Below are 23,683 nucleotides of genomic sequence, written 5' to 3'. Positions count from 1 at the left end.
TAATATATATATGAGAGGAAAGATATAATAAAAAAGTAGTAGTGGGTTTGGGTGGGGACCATGAGAGGAGAGAGATATAATATTTTAATGTATTGTTTTGCCAAAAAAGAAAATGTATCACTTAAAAAAACACGGCCGGAAATGGAATATGTATCACTTAAAAAAACACGGAGGGAGTATACTGTATTTCAAAACATTGCAAGTAAGAATATGATTTGTTGGATGCATGTCAATTCATAATTTTTATACTCCCTCCATCCCTTTATTAGAGTATCATTTATCTTTATTATGTGAATAATAAATGTTAGAAATGAGACTCTAATAAGGGGATAGAGGGAGTACTTCTTTTGTAAATAAGTATATTGAGATATTCGAAGTTCAGTTTGTGCATTGAACATTGTGCAGAAAAAAATAAATAAAACAATTTAGGCAAATAAAAAGAAATAAAGGTAAATATCACGATGTTTATTTTTATCATACTTTGTATTACTGCGTAACATTTTCTAGTTTCAACTAACATATTATTAGTAATACTCCCGTTGTCCCTTTTTTCCTACTCTATTTGACTTTTCATGGTTTCCAAACGCATCTCAAAACATACTTCCTCCATTTTTTTTTTTGTTGATAGCTTTTGACTTTTACACTATTCATACAACACGTTTTGACTTGTTTTTTTAGTTAATAGATACAATAAAACATTTTCATGTGGGATCTTGCTTGAATCATTTCAATGTATATTTTATTAATATCCACTTTTTATAATTTTACAATGTTGATAATTAAAGATATTAATCTTTAAAAACATGCGTTGGCAAGCGTGATAATCGAATGTGTCAACTAAAAAAAAAGAGGAAGTATATAACTCCAATTTTATATACATAAAAAATCTATAACTTGATATTAATAAAATATATATACAATGAGACGAATTCAATAGCACACCGCTTAATTATATATTATCTCTTATATATAAGATTAAAGAGAATTTACGGTTAAAGTTTTAAAAATTTGATCCATTTATTTGCTGTAGGACAAAAAGGGGAGGGGGGGTGGAGGGGACAGAGAGAGTACTAATTATCAAAGTTTACATTGATTCATGTTTAACGTAGACATAACACATAAAATAAAGAATATTTAAGGTAAAATTGAATAAGTAATTTCAAATTTTGGATATTTTACTCCAAAGCTTCAAAGAACCAAACAATCTGCAAGCTAGTCTTGAAAAATTACTTTACTCGGTATATATTGAAGAAGTCGGTAAGTAGGTCATTTTATGATTTATTTAAATAGTTTGGTCGAGCCGTTTGATTGGATGTATGTAACCAAAAAAATAATATAATAAGAAAAATAAAAAGAAAATAAAATATGGTTAGTACAAACAACAGTTTTTTAAGAGCCAAAAGTTATTTTGTTTAATTTAGTTGAATAAATGGTCTATGTCTGTCCAATAGAATTAGAAGACATGATAGTTTATAAATTTATATAATAAAAATTTGTTTAAGCACGTATGCAGTTTGTCGTCGTCGCTTTCTTGCATTAATGTGATTTACTCTTTTTTAATTATTAATTTATTTTCTGGTGAAAATCTAATGTGATTATGTCTACATTCTGAGTTTGTACCAATCACTTGTCGCATGCATGCAGCATGCGTATGATTGAGATAGATTAATACAGTAGCTACGGGCCTGTTTTTAATACAATTATTTTCAATTCAGTTCAGTTCAACTCTAATAAGGGTCTGTACTCATACATTGAAATTCAGTTTAGTTCAGTTGAGCTCCTAATTTCCTTCTCTTATAAAATATTCATTTCATTTCAGTTCAGTTCAGTTCAGCTCCTAATTTCCTTCTCTTATAAAGTATTCATTCCAGTTCAGATCAGCTCCTAATTTCCTTCTCTTATAAAATATCCATTTCAGTTCAGTTCAGCTGAGTTCAATCAATGAGAACAGGCCCTAAGTTCAGTTCAGTTCAGTTCAATTCAACTCCTAATTTCCTTCTTTTATAAAATATTCATTTTAATTCAGTTCAGTTCAGCTCTAATAAGTTTAGCTTAGTTCAGTTCAGTTAAGCTAATTTCAGTCAATGAGAACAGACCCTACTAACTACTTTTCGGCTCCGAACAATGCCTCATATTATTACTCAAATATCATTTGTTTGAGCTCGGTGTGAAATAAAGTCCCGTACTCGCTCTAATACAACATACACTCTTCGTATTTTAATAAGTGTTACAGTTTGACTTTTTTTATTATTTATTTAGTGATTTTCGACTAAAAAGGTTCATATGAAAATTCGAGTAGTTTATAAGTTTGAAAGATTCTTCTAAAAAATGATAAAATGTAAGTTTATTTCCTATTTGCGCCGGTTTAAAAACTTATTCCACCATATTGTCCACGTAGGATTGGTGGAAGGTTCGTTAAAGCAATGAACCGCTAACGGTGATATCAGTTAGCGGTACTATACATTAACAAAACCAAAATATTGGTGTTAAAGCTTTTATTTTCAATGCACATATTCTCATTTTCAAAATTAATTTAATGTCTTAATACTTGGTATATGTGACATCTAATCATTGCTTTTCATAGTCATTTCTTTTTTAAGCGTGTAAATCACAAACATAACTTTATTTTGAAAACAGAGGGAGTTTGTTTGTTTGGTTTTTTTTTCTTTTCTTTTTTTATATATTTTTTGAAAATCTCTAAACTTATTCTCTTTCAAAACATGAAAAAAGGAAAATTTGTCAGAAAAAACCTTTTAAAAGGCTCATTTTGCAAGAAAAAACCTTTTAAACCATTATTTGTTAGAAAAAACCACCACGATCACTTTTTTTGTTGAATGAAACCTGGGCCCTCTTTTCCGGCATTGACCAAGACTTTCAGGCATTGACTCCCTTATTTTCCTACTTGCTGCCCTTTGTTTTATTAATTGCACTCCGCCTTTTATTTCTTCCCCTAATTTCCCTCCAAACTATTTCCTCTGTACTCTCTCTCTCTCTCTCCTATCCTCCATGAATGCTCTGCAACATATCACATCAAATTGGATGGGTTTCTCTCTCTCTCTCTCTCTCTCTCTTTCTCTCAACTCGCCATTAATACTTGATCAATGAATTGAGGTAAGTCCGTAAGTGTAAAGTAATCATTCTTAAAATCGAAAATCGCCAAAAAAAAATTGGGGTTTTACTGTGTGTTCAAGACAAGCAAACTTCTCTTTTTTTTTTTTTTTAACTGTTTTCAATGGGTAAAAGATGAAGGAAGAAGACGCTTAGATGCATATCTACGTTTTCCAATTACGTAGTGAAGTACAAACCTAGGTATGTTCTTCATTTGCTCAATTTGGGGTTAAATTGTTAGGTTTTTTCACCAAAAATCAACATAAATCAAACAAAATTAACCTAATTGTTGTTCTTTGTTTGATGATTTTGAACTACAAAAACAGAGGTATTAGTGAAAGAAATTGATGAAAAACCCTAATTTACCTATTAATTGATCTGATTTTGGGGGAAAAGTTGCCCTAATTTGGAATTGAGTGATTTGGGGAAGGCTTTCCTAGACTATATATAAGGGAGAAGTAAGGGAGCAAAAAAAAGGAGGGAAAAGGTAGTTACTGTAGGTAGGGGTGTTTAAAAAAAAAAACCGGCCGATTGTCCCGTCCCGATTTCCCGATGACCCGCAAAATACCCGACGGGAAATTGACCTTTTTTTCAGTTTTTTTCGGGTCGGGTACCCATCCCGCTAAAATAGTAGTTTCGTGGGCCGGGACATGGGACATGTTCAGCTCTTCTCGAGTACCCGGATTCCCGATAGAATTAAAAAAAATATATAAAATACCCCTAACTTTCCAAGCCAGCCCACTTACTCACTTAGGGTTTTAGTTTTCCTCTTTAGCCGTCACTCTCTTTCCCTCTCCTCACTATCTCTCCTTTGTACAATCTCTCTTTCCTTCTCTACAAACTCTCTTAATCTCTTTCTCCCTCTTTACAAACCACGCAGTGCTGTCCAGACAGAGGGCTCGGCGGTGGTTGCGGACCATATGACAGTGGCCGCGGAAGCCGACCCACTTCCCAGAATTTGTTCTCACTCCTTTCATTTCCGTCGAAAGATCTAGCATTTCCTTTGATATTGATATCATTTCTGCCAATAATGTCTAATGCAACCCAATTTTCAATTATTATATACCTTAATTCCATTGACTCTTCTCTAATTTGGTGTGCGCCTATCTCCTCTCTTTTCAAGATGATGTATTATAAATGGTAAATAAAAGAGTTAGTATAAAAACAGTTATGTAAATTTATTTTTGGTTAGATTCAAGCAGACTTACCTATTTAAAAAAAGAAAAAAATAATTGTCAAGCAGATTTCAAATTTAACGGGTACCCGATGACCCGGCCCGAGAAAATCGCGTACCCGATTTCTCGGGTCGGGACATGGGTCAACTTTCAAACTACCCGAAGATCCGGGTACCCGCCGAAAACCCGGGAACCCGGATTTGATCACCCTTAACTGTAGGCTACAAGTAGGAAAATAAGGGAGTCAACGCCTGAAAGTCTTGGTCAATGCCGGAAAAGAGGGCCCAGGTTTCATTTAACAAAAAAAGTGATCATGGTGGTTTTTTTAACAAAGTATGCTTTAAAAGGTTTTTTCTTGCAAAATGAGCCTTTTAAAAGGTTTTTTCTGACAAATTTTCCAAAAAAAATTACTCCTAAATAAAATGAATACTCAGAAGTTTTTCAAAAAAAAAAAAAATGAATACTCAGAACAAATAAAATTGGGGGAGTAGCAATTTTTCCCAAGTCCCCAAAAGTGGCTTTCCCAAAAAAAAAAAAAAAAAAAAAAAAAAAAATTCCCCCCAAAGTTTCACATCTTTGACGGAACTAGAGAGTTAAGCACACAATTAGGTACTCAATTCTTTAAAATTTCACCTTTTAGGTACTCAATTATTTTTACTTTGATTTTGGGTACTGAGTTAAGAATTCAGGCCAAAAAAATTAAATCAGCCAAAGAATTGAGTACCTTGGGTTAAAGAATTTAGTACCCTTGGTTAAGTATGTGGGCACCACCCGATTAAAAAATTAATATTTATAAAAAAAATGTATTAAATTAGACTAAGAAACTAGCCGTTGGTTTCTCTATTTAAAGAGGCATGAACCTGGCAGAAAATTTATCAAAAACAGCAAGAAAATTCATCAAAAAAATTTCTTAGTGTAAACCTGCAGGCATTCGATTAAAAGAAACAGATGGGCAGTCCTCCATCCACAGCTGCTCCTCAATCAAATTGAGGGAAAGTTTTGCTTAGAATATCATCCACAGCCACCTTATTACAAGTTCTAGACTGAAAAGAAAAGCAACAAACATCAAACAAACTAGCCATGCTTAGAACATCAAACAGACAGCAGCAAGTTGATTAGATGAAGGCAATCCGAAGAGGCCTTCAATCTCCTAAGCCCAGCATCATATTAAACATGGCATGAGCTTTTGCATTACAAGCACCAATTGAACCAGAAAAAGACTTGCTCCTAGCCATAAGTTCATCAACAACAGCAGCTTAACCAGCAACAAAACAGGTTCATTGAGCATGTTATTTAGGCATAAATTCTACAAGGTTTTGCCAGATTTTGTAGAAAAAAACAAACCAGAAACAGAAGGGTTGCTGCTTTCATTTGATGCCGGTACTTCAACTCTGCCACAAAACCAGAGACAAATTTGTGAGAATTACAAGTGCATATCAAAGCCTTGTTATATTTTTTCTAATTTTTGTTGTTACTAACAGTTTGCACAGTTTGAACACCCATAATTTCATTTTCAGCTCCTCCCTGCTCCATTCTTCGCTAAACAGAACAATTACCATATTTTGAAGTTAGGCACTTCAAATGCACAACAAAAACACACACACAACACCATGTATCACACATACACAATTTCAGCAAAACCTCCCCTGTTTTAGTGCGAAACTTCACACATACACAATTTCACACATACACAACATGAAATCAAAATTCTGCTACAATGGAACTTCCAAATTATGACATGGGCCACTAAATCAAATGATCAACCAAAACTTCGAATATTCTGTGAAGACACAAATTCAGCATATATACACAATATCACCAAAAAGTCTCCCCTGTTTTAGTGCGAAAAACATGTATAATAATCCAACCCTTGCACATTGTAAACAACAAGAAATCAACATTCAACAACAACACTACCTTAATCCAACAACAAACAACAACAAAGCAACAAATTTAACACAAAAACCACAACCAATCGACATCATCAATTTGTTAAAAAAAAAACCCCAAAATTCGAAAACCCTAGGTCGCAACAAACATCATCAAATGGGCAAAAAATCCAAAATTTATATCAAATTCACGACATAAATGATGAGAAATTGAGGTTACCTCAAAAAAATGGCGGCTTTTGGTATCGTTTTCACCAGATTCGAGCACAAAGAAAGAATCTGGTGTCGTTGTTCTTCGACAATGGAGTACGCAGCAAATTTCCTGAAAAGGGAAAAAATTAACTCGCAAAAAGGGGAATAAAGAAATAGAAAGGGAAAAAAAATGGGTTGACCCACGAATTTTTTAATCGGGTGAGGCCCACATACTTAACCAAGGGTACTAAATTCTTTAACCCAAGGTACTCAATTCTTTGGTTGATTTAATTTTTTTCACCTGAATTCTTAACTCAGTACCCAAAAGCAAAGTAAAAATAATTGAGTACCTAAAAGGTGAAATTTTAAAGAATTGAGTATCTAATTGTGTGCTTAACTCCGGAACTTGATTAAGTTTAATAATATAGTCTGACTAACATTTTTTCCAAAAAAAAATAAATAAAAAAATGGGGGAGTAGTATGATTCATGATCTAGACTCGACACTCGACCTAATTACTTAATTAGTCCCAACTCTCGGTTTAAAAAAAAAAAAAAAATTAGTCCCAACTCTCAACCAAATCCAATGACCCGAATGGACACCTCTAGACTCGACCTGATCATTTTGGCCCGACCTAACAAATTTACGTTTCTTCCCCACCCCCCTGCGACCCTTCTCCTACATTGAAGCGTACTCTGAATTCTTCATTTCTCTCCTCCATTGAAGCAGCTTCTGAGGTAACATATTTCTTTAATTATCGCATACTCCGTATCATTTTCATAAACAGTTCCACACTTACGTTAGTTTAATTAATTGTCAGTATAGTTAATTTAGGTTTCGGATTATTGAATAATTACTCGAACAAGTTATCGTGATTTTTGGAGTCTAATTTGATGATTAATTCATATTTTGTTGCTAATGTGATGTAGGTTTTTGTTTGTACAACCCTTTAATGTCAACGTTTTGGTTCTTAATTGATAATTTGTTCTTGATTTTCTTATTATTTGAATAAATTTATTTACAATACTCTATACACATGATGACATAAATGTTGTGAAGTGGGTAGATTACTCTTATAAATCAAACATCCTCAAAGTATACTAGTACTCAGTTTGGGAGTAGGAATTTCTTTTCAAATTCTGGATTTGGATTAATTCATTTGTTTTGAAAGTTCAAGAATTTGGATTTGTATTTGCTTCAATACCCTGACATTGAAAATTACTACAAAATTTGAAGATTTCAAATTCTTTGTGAAATACTGTCATTTACAAATCTCTTCCCATGACTTTAATATCATGTTTATCCTTACTTAGATGATCTTAAAATGTTGTCAAACTAAATTGGACCTTTAGAAATGGTTACTTCAATCTATTTCATTTGTTTTGGCAGGAGATGGCAGATGTTTTCTACATAAGTTTCCTAGGAGAAAATAAACCAACAATGTTTTTGAGTGAAATATGTTTGTGGGTTCTATCACTTGCTTCAGATTTAGTTTCGGGTTAACATGTCCATTTAGACCAGATTGCAATGCACAGGTCTAATTCCTGTTTTCATAAATTTCTCACAAAACCGTTGGTATAAAAAATGTTTTCCAATTCTCTCTTTTCCAAAATCATCAAACAATCAAATTCCTCCTTCCTCCATCATCTCCTCCAACGATTCACCCATCACAGAACATTCATTGATGCAAGAATCAAATGGGTGCGAGACCCATTCCTCGATTTTGCAGTTGAGCGAGAGAAAAACCTCCGCCATTGTTGTTCTCTCAAAAACCTTCTACTCTCTTCCCCTTCTTACACTCTCCCTATCTCCCTCGCCTCCCTTCATAAGTCTCTCTTAAACCTCCCTTCACACACCACTGCACTCTACTTCTTCCAAAGGTACCCTTCTCTTTTCACTCTTTCTCCTCCTAATGTCAAACTCACCCCTCAATTTCTTACCCTTCACAAGGAAGAGCAGGAGATTCATGATTCAATGTTGCAAAAAGAATCCGCTGTTCAGAGGTTAGTGAGGTTGTTAATGATTGCTCGAAGCTGTAGAATTCCTGTTAGTGTTATTGATGATTTGAAATTTGATCTGGGTTTGCCTGATAATTATGTTCTCGATTTTGTTTCGTATTATCCTGAGTATTTTAGGCTGTGTAAGTTAAAATGTAGTGAAATTGGTGGTATGGGTAGTGATGATTGTGAGAATTGGGAGGGTTTTGAAGTTGGATTGGAGTTGATTAAATGGAGGAAAGAATTGGGGGTGCCGATGATTTTGAGGGAGTGTGAGGATGACTTGGGGTGTAAAAAGGGGAGGATTGTGAAATTTCCAATGAATTTTCCACCAGGATTTGATTTGCAGAAGAAGGTGAAGGATTGGGTTGATGAGTGGCAATGTTTGCCTTACATTTCACCTTATGAGGATGCATTTCATTTAGCGCCTCGAAGCGATCAAGCTGAGAAATGGACTGTGGCTGTGCTCCATGAAATCCTGAGTCTATTGGTTTCGAAAAAGACTGAAATGAGAAATATCTTAAGATTAGGGGACTATTTAGGTTTTGGGATGAGGTTTAAAAAGGCAATTGTTCATCATCCTGGGATATTTTATGTTTCGAATAAGATTAAGACACAGACAGTGGTACTTAGAGAAGCTTTCAGGAAAGACCGTCTGCTAGAAAACCATCCTTTGGTTGGTATGCGGCACCGGTATATTTACCTTATGAACAAATCCAGGAAAGGAAGGAAACCTGTTAAAGACTTGAGTTCTGGATATGGCTTGCAGATGAGTAGGTCTGATTCTGACAGTCATGCAAAGTGTTTCTGAAGAATGAGAAAACAACATAAACGTATGTGACAAATGTGGTTTGAATGTTGGATGGATATAGGTTATTGATGACGATGTTATTGACTCAGGGGTGGGGGTGGGGTGGTGGAGTGCATAGAGGTGAAACTTATGCGATGAGTGTGGTTTGAATGTTGGATATTGGTTATTGATGACAATGTTATCGCCACAGGGGGAAGAAGGGGGGGGGGGGGGGGGGAGTGCATAGAGGTGACTGACGTAGATAGCATGGATGTTGCAAGAGCCTTGTTTACTTGTGGAGTGTAAGGTGGTAGTCAGTTATGCTATGGCCCTGGCCTGAATTGTTTACATCTGAAATGGGCAGTTTTTTCTCAATAATAGGGCAGGTTACATTGTTACATACCAAGTTCTTAGTTTTGTGCAACCCTCATGCGCTCCAAAGAAGACCTAGGATAAGCATCGAGAATTTGTGATGCAGTTGGGAGAGATATCGCCCAACCTAGATCAACGCAGTTACACAGAGGTCAAACTAACTAACCAAGGCAGAAGCCAGAAATTCAAGTCATGAAACACTTAGCTGGTCCTTGAAATTGTTATAGAGTTTGTAATATACTCCGTAACCTAATTTATCTATCTTAGATGTTTTCTCTTGAGTTTATGTGTATAAACAATTGATCTTGATCATATGCATAATTCTTGCTGACCTAACAAAAATCTGTGCTGGGGTTTTAACATTTTCTGGTCTTTTCATAGATGCGTGTCCATAAAAGTTACATTCAATACACAATAACTCCCTCAGTCCCTCCGCTTCGTGTTGTTTGTCACTTTGTATAATTTTTATACAATTTTTTGTACAATTTTTTATGAATATCTTTGAGCAATATGAACATAAATATCTTCAAGTACGAATTACTATATATAAAAACAAAATTAATATTTTAAAAGCAAATAAAAAAGACCAAACTTGATTATATCAAGTTATCAACCAATGAATATACATGGTCTCTCCTCGAACAAAAAGGTAATGGGACAAACTAGGAAAAGAGTTAGCAAAATATTGTTAAAATCATCTAATAAGAATAGCTTTAATTTTCTGTTAACCTTTCCACTTAATTAGCACCACCAACATAATTCTTTAATGGTAGATATATTCTTAGAATCTCAAACAGTGGAGGACAAATCATTTGTGATAAAGCACTAGTAGATCTTAAACATTAAGAATCGATCTCATTAAGGTATAAGTACAACTTACATGAAATTAGTAATTCAACTTGAAAAAAAGAGAAGAAACTAAAGAATTTTTTTTCTTGTTTTGATGATAAAAAAGTGGCTTTTATATTAAAATCCATATTTAGTAGTATTAAAAAATTATCATACAAGATTACAAGTACACACAATAAGAACTTGGAAATTTTACATTAAACCACCTTTTATAACACTTTTATTGCAAGAAACCACCTTATAAAAAAATTTTCGCAAATACACACCTTAATTGTAAATTTTTTTGCAATTACACACCTTTCCCCGGAAAAAGGCCTTTGACTTGGTTTTCAGGGGTTGACCCGACCACGTGCGTGTCACGTGTCCCCCTAAAACCACTATTCCTCACTTTCCCTTTCTCTCTCCTCTAATTTTACCCAAAATTTCCCTCCATGACAATTTACCCCCTTTTTTCCCTCTCTTTCTCTCTCCTTCTGTACTGTGCTTTCCCCCCCTCAAATTAAAGTCGATTTCTTCCTCCTCTCCTCATTAATTTTTTGCTGCTCTGCCATGGCTGCCACGAATTGAATGCTGGTTCGAGTTAAATTGTTGGGCAGGTGAAAGTAAGTTCTCATTTTCTCTCTCCTTCCTTTTTTTTCAATTGGTTTACTCTCTGCTAATTGGATGTCATCGCTTTCTGCAATGGGTAAAAAAAGGACCTCTGCTGCGTCGTCATCATCAAGAAGGAGTAGTGTGGGGACCAGATACTACATCATTCAAAAACCAAGGTACAATTTTCGATTTTTATAATGTTAGGGTTTAAAAAATTGAAATTGTTTATGTTAAAGTGGGATTGATTGTTGGGAAATCACATGCATGCGCTTGTTTATTGTAGTATATGTGATTAGTGTTAGTTGTGGGTTGGATAATTTGTTGTTTTTAAATTTCTTAATTAATTTTCTGGGAATCAGTGTTTGTTTTGTGTTTTGTATGATATGTATGTTAAGTTGTGTGTTTTGTTTATTGGGACATTGAAATTGGTATATGTGTTTGTTTTTGTATCAGGTTTAATGGTAGGATAAATATTTTTGATCCTTGGTATAAATTTATGGATCCAATTAATATTAGGCTTATGTATGGTGGTGAATTTGTTACTAAAAGGGGAAAAACAACATATGAGAAGGGGAAAAGCAATTTCTATGGACTGAGCTTACATCCTAATGTGTCTGAAGTGTGCTATTTTGAATTTGTACATTGGATAAAAAGTGAGTTAGGATATGCTGAAGTTGGAGAGATTTGGTATAGGAGGAAAGGGTGTACTTTATACTCTGGCAGAAAACAAATCTTAAGTGATGATGATATACCAGATTTTTTGGAGTCAAAAGAAAGAGATGGCTGGTACATTCTGTACTTGTACCATCCCCCCAAAGACTTAGCTTTAGAACAGGCTAAACTTAGGTATGGACCAGGGGTGGGGTTTTATACAGATTCTGATGTTTCTAGTGCTAGGACCTTTACTAAAGATGAGTCATCAGGTAGGAGTGACTCAGTAATTTGTTTGGGTGAGTCAGCAGGAGGTGGGCAAGAGTTAGGTGAGTCAGCAGGAGGTGGGGCTGAGTTAGGTGAGTCAGCAGGTTGGGTGAGTAATTTTGGTGAGTCAGCAGTAGCTGATTTAGGTGAGGCACATTCAAAAGGTGTGGGGGCCCCATTTACCAAAGATTCCCATCCAAACCCTAGATCTGAAGATAACACTTCAGTTTTGCTTCAAAACACTCACATTCCCAGCAGAAAACTAACACCCCCACCCAGAAGAGAAAAACTCCCTACTGTCTTTCAAAAAAAAAGGTAAGCAACCTGTTTCATGTTTAATTGATGTACCAGTGAGGGATTTACCCATCATACCTGAGACTGATGAGCAAGAGAGTACTGATGAGGGGAGTGACAGTGAGCAATTTGATGCCATTTTGAGTGATGATGATTGTGAAGACAAGAATGATGATGACTTATTTGCTGAAAATGTTGGGGCTGGAATCAGTGAGAGGGTGTTGCAAAGTTTAGGGGGTGTAGAGAGATAGCAGTGCAGTTAAATGCAGAGGATATAGAGGAAGAGGGTGATGAAGAGGACCTTAATGAGGTGGAAGATGATGCTGACCTTAATGATAGTGATGGTGAGGTGGTGAGAGAAGTTGGATCTGATGATGAGGGAGTAGAGTACCCCATATTCAACCCAGAAGTTGATTTCAAACAAAAAATAGACCTCAAATTTGGCCTTAAATTTCCATCAAACACATGTTTTAGAAAACCTTGAGGTATCATGCCATTGAGAATGGCTATGACTACTACTATTTGCACAACACTAAGCTGAGAGTGACTGCCTACTGTGCAAAGAGGTGTGAATGTCCATGGCAGAAAAATAGGAAGTTGTACAAGTGTGTGTGTGGGGTGCAAAGGAAGTGTAGATTTAGGATTCATTGCAGGAAAGTGAAAGGTGAGGACAGCTTTCAGATTAAGAGTTTTAGACCAGAACACATTTGTGGGCATCAACATGTGAATCCAAAAGTGAGCTCTTTATATCTTGCTGAAAGATATTTAGATGCATGGAGAGATGATCCAACCATGAAGATGAAAGCTTTCATTAGCAGAGCAACAAGAGAAGTACAAGCTGAGATCGGGTATCATAAAGCTTGGAGAGCCAAACAACTTGCCCTCAGAAATGTTGTTTGGTGATGCAGCAGTAGAGTATGAAAGGGTATGGGATTATGCATCAGCTATTTGCAAATATAACCCTGGCAGTACAGCAATAGTTAAAGTTGTAGGCATAGAAAATCCACCACCTCTGTTCCAAAGGATGTACATATGCTTGAAGCCTTGTAAGGAGGGGTTTATGGCTGGCTGCAGGCCTATTTTGGGAGTTGATGGGGCACATTTGAAGGGCCCTTATCCTGGTATATTACTGACAGCAGTGGGAAAAGATGGGAATAATAATATATTCCCAGTAGCTTGGGCTGTAGTTGAGACAGAGAATGCTGATACTTGGAAGTGGTTTCTTGAACTTCTGGTCAAAGACATTGAATCAGTTTCTCAGTCAGTGACATGGGTGCATGAGAATGAATCTCTGACCTACATGAGTGACAGACAGAAGGTATTATGCTAATACCTTATTCATTTGTTGTTACTTTGCTGTATTCATCTGCTGTATTGAATTGCTAAAGTTTGTTGTTTTCCTTTGCTTTGTTTGTTGTAGGGATTGTTGGATGCATTCAAATATGTAGTGCCTAATGCAGATATAAGGTTTTGTTGTAGACACATATGGTCTAACTTCAAAACCAAATTTCCTGGTGAGATATACAGAGAACACTTTTGGAAGGCTGCAAGGTCATCCACTAAGGTAAACAACTACATTTACAGTGAGATAGTGGTGGTTATGTTTGTTCCCTAGTGTCCTGTGCCTAATTGCATCCCATTTTATGTATCAGCATCATTTTGAGCAACACATGCAAGCTATTAAGAAGATAAACACAGAGGCATTCACATACTTGCAAGCAATTCCACCTCAAAACTGGTCAAGGCATGCTTTCACCACTAGGAGCAAATCTGGTATGCTTCTAAACAACTGTTGTGAGAGTTTTAACAATGTTTTGAGAGAGGCAAGAACTAAACCAATCATATCTCTTATGGAGTGGATAAGGAGGTATGTAATGAAGAGGTGTTGTATGAAAAGAGATGGGTTGCAAAAGTTTCAAGGCTTGATTATGCCTTCTGTTGTAAAGATGATTGAGAGAGGTATGCTGAAGGTGTCAAGTATGGGAGTGAATCAGGCAGATTTACATGAGTTTGAGGTGGATGATGAAGATGACACCTATGTTGTCAATTTGCAGACTAAGGAGTGTGGGTGCTATAGGTGGAGCTTATTAGGAATTCCTTGTTGGCATGCATTGGCATGTATTGTGAAGAGGAGGCTTCAATATGAGGATTTTGTGCACCCTGCATACCATGTGAGCACTTACAGTGCATCATATGCACCCATGTTCAAAGCTATGCCTGGTTTTAGGCAGTGGGAGGTGCAACCATTACCCAAACCTTTACCCCCTCCTTACAGAAAGATGGCAGGAAGACCAAGCAAAAAGAAAAGGAAAAAAGAACCAGGAGAAGATAAAGAAAGGGAGTTGGTGAAAAGGGCAATAAAAAGCAACAAATGCTCTAATTGTGGTGGCCTTGGGCACTACAGAACAAAGTGCAAAAATGACCCTATGCCTCAGACATTAAGCAAGGGAGGGAGACCTCCAGCTTCTAGTCAGACAGGGACGGGACCAGGACCCTCCCAGCAAGTTATTTCCGAGGTTGGTGGAGATGGAACTGGAACTGCTGGTAGTCAGTCAGTATCAACAACAACAACAGCACCAGTAGCACCCAGAACAACCACTACAGCATCTGCAAGCACAACATCACCAAAGGGAAGAAAACAAGGACCACCTAAGGCTGCAACCCAACCAAAAACCAGAGCTGCAAAAGCAAAGGCAGCAGCACCAACTACAACTTCAACAACAAAGCAACAGCACCCAAAGAAATAAAAGAAAACCTCAAGTTCTCAAACTGTGCAATCATCCCAAGCTTCTCCAATCCAGCTCCATTATCTCAAGGCAAGAGTTCATGAATAACATGTAGTTAGTTTACTTGTTTTTGTTTAGCTTATGATGTCTTAGGTATGGTTTGGTGTACTCAGTGTACTTGTTTTTGTCAGTAAACTAAGCAAGTTTTTGCTCTTTTGTAAACACTACAATTACACCCCTTTTGTGTTTATTCAAACCAGTACTAAATTTGTCTATGGTATTTCATTAACAAACATATGAAATTTTGCTCAAAAAATTGAAACAGTACAAAGCAAATAATAAATAGAGTGCATTTGATTGCATTTCATTCAAAAGACCTAATCAAGGTCAACACATTACAGTAGTGTTAGCCAAATGCAATGGCTTTGATTTCATACAACCTAACATATCATTCCATGACCAAATCCTAACCAAACAACTTAACAACAACTAGACTAACAACAACAGAAACAATAACACATGCTGCAACCATTACTCCAAGCTGATCTGTCTGCAATCTTTGTGAAGCTTTGGCTTTGTCCTGTTGCTTCCATTGCTTCTTCTCCATCCTTTCCAATTGTTCAGCCAACCTTTGTTTCTCATGGTTGCAGCAATCCATCTTTGCCTGTAACAGCCTCAGATCAGTGGTTAGTCTGTGCTTCTCAGCCAATAGCATGTTAGTCACATCTCTTTGCCAATCAAGAATATCCTCATCAATCCACTCAAAAAAATTACAACCCCTATGCCCTGTCTCGAAGTTGTAGAATTTGCATGCTTTAAACTTTCTCCCAGGGTTCTCATGCGTCCATGAGGTCCTAAGACCTATAGGAATGCCGCAAAAACACTTCTGGCCTTTGAAATCCATGCTGCAAAGAAATCGAAAAAAAACCCCAAATTATTAACCCTAATTTTCGGATTCGATCGAAGTAAACCCTAATTTCAGCAAATGCAAGCAACTAGAAGCAATTTAGACATACTTACCTGGGCCAATTGAAGTTCCTTGGAGAATTCGCCGAGAAATTTGAGCAACAATGTCTTCAATTTTGAGCAATGTCGAAGAACAGGGTCGGGGTAATAAGAGGAGAGAGAAACAGTTAGAAAGAGAGAGAGATTAGATTGAAATAAGGAGGGAAACTGAGGATTAGCGGTTTTAGGGGGACACGTGACACGCACGTGGTCGGGTCAACCCCTGAAAACCAAGTCAAAGGCCTTTTTCCGGGGAAAGGTGTGTAATTGCAAAAAAATTTACAATTAAGGTGTGTATTTGCGAAAAAAATTTTATAAGGTGGTTTCTTGCAATAAAAGTGTTATAAAAGGTGGTTTAATGTAAAATTTCCTAAGAACTTTTTTCATTTTATTAACTTTTCTCAACCGATTTGTATGGGGGTATATTCCCAAATGAACATGCAACCATTCACAAAGAAGTCTCTAGGAAGAAACTACTCAAGAAAGGAAAAAGGTTATAGTCTCTTTTTAGTACACCTACTATATTATTGTTATTTGTTCATGAGGGTGTGAACATGATCAACAATGGAACTTATTTATATGTATGCCCATCTTATTGTACTACTTGCCTCCAAAGCTGGGCAACGGGTGGGTACGCAGGTCTATATGTTATTCTTGAACGGTTAGCTACATGTCAAGTTCGTGGTTTAACCCGGTGTGTTTGTGTCAAATTTTGAAAATATTGATCATGCGCAGCCATAGTCTATCGCTGCCCCAGCAGTTTGTACCAGACTTACAACAAGGTCATGCTAAGTCGAGCCAATTTTGTGTTGGGCTAAGTGATATGCATGCTACTAGCTTGATCCATGTCGTGTTGGACTAGGGAGTTCCTGATTTTTACGTCAGAAAGTTTAGGGAGTTTATGTTATTTACCTGTTATTGTAGGTCAAAATTGATTATAGTGAGTGATTTGCAACTTTTGAAAGTTTAGCGAGTGATTTGCTTTCTCATTTCTTATCATAAGTGGGCATATGACTAGCTACTCTGTATTTGAAAACGGGTCGTTCGGGTCGGGTCACTTTCGGGTCAGCAAATATTTGGGTAGGGTGTGGGTCAGATCAATTTGGGTTTCGGGTCAAATTCAGGTCAACACTTCGGGTCATGCCTGTTCGAGTCGGGTTTGTTCAGGTCGGGTCAATCTTTAGGACCAATTTTCGGGTCAATTTCGGGTTTGATCAATTCGGGTAGGATCAAGTTTGTGTCGGGTCACTAAAATAAATTCACTTTTAAAAAAAAAAAAAGTTGAAAAAATATATTAAAATCGTTAAAAAAAAATCATGATGAGTACCTACTACTTAGGAACGAAAGAAAGAAGCCCTAAACTAGGTAATTCACCATTTCACCCTATTCACTGCAGGAATCGGGTAACTTTGGGTCGGGTCAAGTTTGGATTTTGGGTTGGGTCACTTCGGGTCATCGGGTCACATTCGGGTCAACTCCATTTCGGATCGGGGTCAGGGTCGGGTTGGGTTAGGACCTGTTCACATTTACTGAACTGAGCTGAACTAAACTGAACTGATTGGAGCTGAACTGAATTGAACTGAAATTAAGCTGAAGTGAACAAGGCCTTAGTTTGGATCACGGGTCAATGATTTCAGGTCGCGGGTCAAATCATTCGGGTCGGGTTAGGATTGCTAGGTCTGATTTGAAAGCTATCAAAACAAGCAATCACCTAAATTTTGAATCAGATCAACCAAAACACAATTTAAATCAATCTGATCGGATTTTTACTCACCCATATAGGACATTCCGATCCAGTGCCATCTTTTACCACATATAATCGTCCATATTATTCGGTCATCCCTTGTACAAAGACAGGCAACATTCTTCAAAAAAACAAAAGTCATAAATCCCTCGTGGGTCTTCGTCTTCTTCCTGGGTCCAACTTCACAAAGCTGACAGCTGACTCCTCCAAAGATAACTCGCCTACTTTTTAAAATTAAAACTTGAAATAATCAAAATCAAAAATAATAAAAATCAAAAAGTAGAACTGTACTGTACTAGACTATTACTCTACTAGACTCTGCTTTACTACACTTGACTAACAATAATGCAAGTCGTCGTCTTTCATCCTTTTCTCTCACCTCTCAATTTCTCTCCACAAAATCTTTGCCATTTTTTCATGGATTTTTGAATAGTTCATTATTTTTTCTTATCTGGGTCAAATTTGTATGGTTTGAAAATAAATCCCATTGCCCAGATTTTCGTATTTTCAATTGATTTCTAATTGGGTCCACATTATTAATTTCCAAAACCCCAGATACCAAACCCCATCAACAAATGAAATTTTCAAATACCCAGAAAAAATCTGAAAAAAAACCCTAGATTTTTGCTAATTTTTGCTCTAAACTTGCTTCATTTTTCTCATTGGGGAATTTGTACAAACACTTGGTGGGCATTATGTAACTAATTACTCCGTTGAAATTTCTGGGTTCAGATGTCATTTTCAGGCACACAAATTCTTCACCAGTACAAACTTTTTCCTCTTTAGCTGGTATGTTTTTTCTTATTGATTGTACATCTAATTGCCTAATTTATTTTGGAAAAATGTGGCCATTGAAACCATAGGTTATGTGATTTACTAGGGATTTTGTCAATCTTAGTTTGCTCAACATTATGTTAATGAAACGCTTTTACTCGAAGTACAGATTAAGTGTACAACACCCATTGTAAATCCTAGAGTAATATGTGCCATCCAAAATGCTCAATAGTTGCATTTTTGTGGGTAGTTCAGCACTTTTGCTTTGCCTATTTCTTGTGTCATTGCTGTTTTCAGTAAATGCATCAGAAATTTCTCTGGGTTCAAAGCTTTCTGTTTCTGATAGATTGTGGGTTTCTCCAAATGGGGATTTTGCTTTGGGTTTTTTCAATAATTCAGATCATGTAAATCAGTTTAGTTTAGGAATTCGGTTCGATTCGGACACTATACCTGTTGATAAGAAGGCTGTAGTTTGGGTTGCTGGTGCAGAACTCACTGTTAGTAATCAATCCTATTTACAACTCACACAGAGGGAAGGATTAGTTTTATTTGATCCTTCGAATGGTGGAGTTGTATGGACGAGTAACACGGCTGGGAAGCCTGTTGCTTCTGCCTCCCTGCAGGATGATGGAAATTTGGTTGTTTTGGATGGAAACAAGGATTTGGTGTGGCAAAGTTTCGATACACCGTCTGATACACTCCTGCCAGGCCAGTTTTTGTCTGTCCACAAAACTCTTCGTGCTCTGAGTGGAAATTTGCTTTCCAGTCACTATAGTTTATATTTGAATGACTCAAGGCAGCTACAGTTGAGGTGGGAAACCGATGTTGTGTACTGGGTAGGTGGAAGCCCTTCAAATAGGTCACTTAGGGCTTCCCTTAGTTCTAATGGTTCCTTCCAACTTCTTGATGAAAGATCTGAAGCTTTTTGGTCTGTATTTGCGGAAGATCACAATGACAATGTGACATTTCGGTTTCTTAGGTTAGATGTTGATGGAAATCTTCGAATGTACTCATGGGATGAAGATTCAGTAGCATGGAGTTCGGTGTGGCAAGCTGTTGAGAATCAGTGTGATGTTTTTGCAACATTTGGTGATCATGGAATTTGTTCCTTTGCCAATAATAGCCTCCCTACATGCAAGTGCTCATTTGGGTCAACAATGCAGCCAAACTCAAAGTGTTTGGCTCCCTATCAGCAGATATGTGACACTAATGTTAGTATGGTGGAACATATGCACACTTCAGTTTATGGGATTTATCCGCCAAATGATACAGTCATTGTAACCAATTTAGACTTTTGCCGGAATTCTTGTCAGAAAGACCCACTTTGCACTTCTGTGACATACTTGGAAGATGGAAGTGCACAATGTTGGATAAAGAAAACACGGTATATTACTGGTTATTCAGATCCATCCCTGAGTTCCATATCCTTTGTCAAGACATGTCAGGATCCCTTACCTGCCAAGCCTAACTATCCTGCTGCTGCTTCTCTGCCGCCGCCCTCTTTCTTGCCCTATAATAACCAGTCAAGTAGAAGCCATATTCGTTCTGTAATTGATGCCGCTTTAGTTAGCTTCTGTCTGTTTTGTATGCTTCAGATAGCTGTTGGATTTTGGGTCTGCAAAAGAAGAGTGGCAAATGTCAGGAAGCAAAATAGTTCGCCTTCTCATGGTTTACTTTCTGCTGGATTGATCAGATGGACATATGGTGAAATCAAGGAGCTAACTGGGAACTTCAAGGATCAATTAGGGCCACACTCATATAAAGCCGTGCTTCAAAACAACCAAATTGCACTAGTCAGGCGGCTAGAATTACAAATTGAAGAGAGGAAATTTAGAGCAATGGTTTCATTAATTGGAAGCATTCATCATAAGCATTTGGTAAAGGTGGAGGGTTTTTGTTGTGATCCAGGGCACAGATTTTTGGTGTACGAGTTTCTAAAGAACGGTTCACTAGAAGACTTCATGCATCGTCCTGCATCATGCAAAAAGCTTACTTGGAAAAATAGAATGTTGATTTGTCTCGGTGTGGCAAAAGCCATATTGTATTTGCACACAGAGTGTAGGGATTTTGTAAGCCATGGGAATTTGACTTGTAAAAATGTGATTCTGGATGAAAACTTGGAAGCTAAGGTCACAGATTTTGGCCTACAGAGACTAGATGGAATTGACACTTATGCTGAGAAAGATGTGGAAGACTTTGGAAAGATGGTACTGTATCTCATATGTGGGCGCCAAGAAGTCCATGAAGACATTTGTGAGTGGTCTTACAACAAATGGGTTAGCGGGTATGGATGGAGAGTTGTGGATAAGAGAATTGAAGGTGATGTTGACTTTGAAGAGCTAGAACGTGCTCTTAGAATCGCATTTTGGTGTTTGCAAGTCGATGAAAGAATGAGGCCATCAATGAGTGAGGTTGTGAATGTTTTGGAGGGCACGTTGACAGTTGATCCTCCACCGCCCCCATTTTCTGACTCGAGAGCTTTACTGGAAGACAGATCATCAGATTCAGAGGTGGTTTAAAGATTTTTCTCCTGCCAATTCCCATGTATAGCAGCACTAACTTTGTGGTAAGGCAACTGTAAAATTTGAAGGAATACATTGGTTAGGATAAATCTTTGATCACGTTTAGGGCTAACAAATTGTTTTTGTTTGGTGAGTGAAAGACTGACAATTGATAGCCTTCGTATGTTTAACACTCATTTTTCAATAATGATTTTTTTGAAATCTAACTCCTTCATTCCCACTCCTAATTCCTTTGTAGTAGTTTTTGACTTTTTGTTTCCTATTCCTTTTGCTTCGTGTTTCTGTTTGTCTTCCTTTCCCTTTGAAGCTTTGCTTCCACTTTTGTAGCACGCACACACACAAGTACTATGTTTGCTTCCTGCTGTTGGATTACTGGAAGACTTTTGAATTCATGTTTCGACCTTCAAAGTATATTAGTGTCTATCATTTATGGCTATCAATTTGTTGTCTATCATGTAGGCCATACTTGATTTGGGTTAAAGAATTAAGGGTATATAAAAACACTGAGAATGAAGATGGTTGGAGATGGTCGTAGACTGATGGTTGAGGTAGGGAGGATGGGTGGGGGAATTGTCACCCTACTCCACCAACGTTGTAGTTTGCTTCTCACTTAAAGTTATGCACTTGTTTTTCAACTTTTAACCAAGCATGTAGCTCATTTGATTGCATCTCTCAAGTTTCATCTGTTGTGCCAAACTCAGTTAAGCAGGGTGAAATTCCAGCAAATTGATAAGTTATGTTATTCCAAGAGAAATTGTTAATTGCTAGCGTCAATGCCACGAAAACAACTAGTATGGAATCAAATTGTTTTGTATACTGCCGGTACAATATGCAACAAACTTGATCGCTCAGAGTACTTGTTTAACGGTTTTAATTAATTTAGTACTCCGAAGTATACGGAGTAGAACTATAGATGTCGTTAAGCGACAAAACTCGTTTACCATATGCATAATCTATAGACTATAGGCACGTTTATGGTAGGAGACCCGTGAAGATTAGTTCTGTGTGTTGTTGTACTTATTAAGAGTTACAGTACAAATTCTAGTTGATGTAAATTATTGTACATTTGTACTAGTAAAGTAGTAATGTTATGGCTTCGATGATTCTAGTTATTGTACCTTTAAACCTATTTTATTATTGGGTAGTTCAGATTTATGATAGCTGAGGTATTCATGGCCACAAACTCCTTTCTACTTTGACAGCAAAGTAGAGATGATAAATAGGTTGTTCAGATTAGGTTCGAATTTCAATACAAACTGATGGTGAGTTATTTGATTCAGTTCGCTTATGGTGGTTATTAATCTTTCAAAGTACTCCGTATTACTTTAGTTTTGAATCATTACGAGTGATTACTAATTCTGTAATTCGAATCTTATGATTAATGTTTAATTTATTTTTGACGTGACTAAGGGTCTGTTCACATTTACTGAACTGAGCTGAACTAAACTGATTGGAGCTGAACTGAATTGAACTGAACTGAACTAAGCTGAAATGAATATTTTATGAGAGAAGAAAATTAGGAGCTGAGCTGAACTGAACTGATTGGAGCTGAACTGAACTGAATTGAACTGATTGGAGCTGAACTAAACTGAACTGAAATTAAGTAAATATGAACAGACCCTAAGGGCCTATTCTGTTCAACTTAATTTCAGTTCAGTTCAATTTCTAATTTTCTTCTCTCATATACAATTCATCTCAGCTCTATTCAATTCGATTCAATTAAGCTCCAATCAATTTAGTGCACTTCAGTAACTCGAACATGCCCTCAATTAAGCACTCGTAATTAGTAAAGGGGTTTTGTAATGATGCACTTGGAGTATGTTGAATAAACTTCTTACTCCAAACATTCAATTATAGAAAGAAAATAAAGGAAATTTTGTGTAGAACTACCCTAAAAATACGGTCATTTGTGAACAACTACCCATTTTTTTTATTTGTTTAGAACTACCCGCAAGTTTGGAAAAGTTTGGGTAGCACTACCCACTAACGTTTTTCGTCCAATAAAAACGTTATTTTGGGTCATTTTTTCACTTTTTTCAATTACAATGGCCAATTAATGCTAAAATAAGCAAAAACCCCAATTCAATTAAACCCCCAAACCTTATAAATTAAAATCCCCAAATAATAATACACTCATGAACCCTAAAATGAATTATGATTAAAACCCTAATTAGGTTAATTAAAATAGATTAAAACCTTTATACAAATTGGGAGAGTTAATTGGGTGGCAAAAGTGAAAAAAATGAGCCCCGATAACGTCTTAATTGGACGAAATATGTTAATGGGTAGTGATACCCAAATGTTTTCAAACTTGTGGGTAGTTCTAAACAAATAAAAAAAATGGGTAGTTATTCACAAATGAACCTATCTTTAGAGTAGTTCTACACAAAATTCCCGAAAATAAAAAGTTTGTAATATATTAAGAGAACGTTAAATAAGAAGTTAAAGAGGAAATATTGAGAGCAATTAGTTATACAGATTAGGGATTTTTTTTTTCTTTTTCTTTTTCTTTTTCTTCTTCTTGACATATACACTATTCATATACTCCATTTCAACTAATTTTGATGATTAATAATCAAAGAAAATATATTTACTCGTTAAATTCATCTCAATTTATACTTTTATATCAAATTAAGACATGAGTAGTTTTTTTTTTGGTGTTCCACCCGGTTCATCCCTTTGCCCTAATCCGGATTCGGGGGTCAGTTCTGGGTGGTTAGGTTTCAGTTCCCTCCCAA

The 23,683-nt window shown here is 36.5% G+C and overlaps 1 protein-coding gene and 1 pseudogene across 1 annotated transcript; both read left to right on the top strand.

The window, feature by feature from the left end:
- The first annotated feature begins 6,980 nt into the window (after window positions 1–6,980).
- Window positions 6,981–9,250, top strand: LOC145609006 (protein WHAT'S THIS FACTOR 9, mitochondrial-like). The gene is made up of 2 exons (XM_081664584.1): window positions 6,981–7,100; window positions 7,753–9,250. The coding sequence occupies exon 2, from the start codon at window positions 7,948–7,950 to the stop codon at window positions 9,169–9,171; it is 1,224 nt and encodes a 407-aa protein (XP_081520710.1). The 5' UTR covers window positions 6,981–7,100; window positions 7,753–7,947; the 3' UTR covers window positions 9,172–9,250.
- Window positions 9,251–17,728: 8,478 nt separating this feature from the next.
- Window positions 17,729–21,478, top strand: LOC145609428 (G-type lectin S-receptor-like serine/threonine-protein kinase SD3-1 pseudogene; annotated as a pseudogene).
- The last annotated feature ends 2,205 nt before the right edge of the window (window positions 21,479–23,683 follow it).

The sequence above is a fragment of the Chenopodium album genome, chromosome 23 (assembly GCF_948465745.1).
Source record: "Chenopodium album chromosome 23, dcCheAlbu1.1, whole genome shotgun sequence".
NCBI lineage: Eukaryota > Viridiplantae > Streptophyta > Magnoliopsida > Caryophyllales > Amaranthaceae > Chenopodium > Chenopodium album.
This window is presented reverse-complemented; position numbering and strand designations above follow the sequence as displayed.

Coding starts and splice junctions, on each gene's coding strand:
- LOC145609006 (XM_081664584.1), top strand. CDS start 7,948: ATGTTTTCCAATTCTCTCTTTTCCAAAATCATCAAACAATCAAATTCC.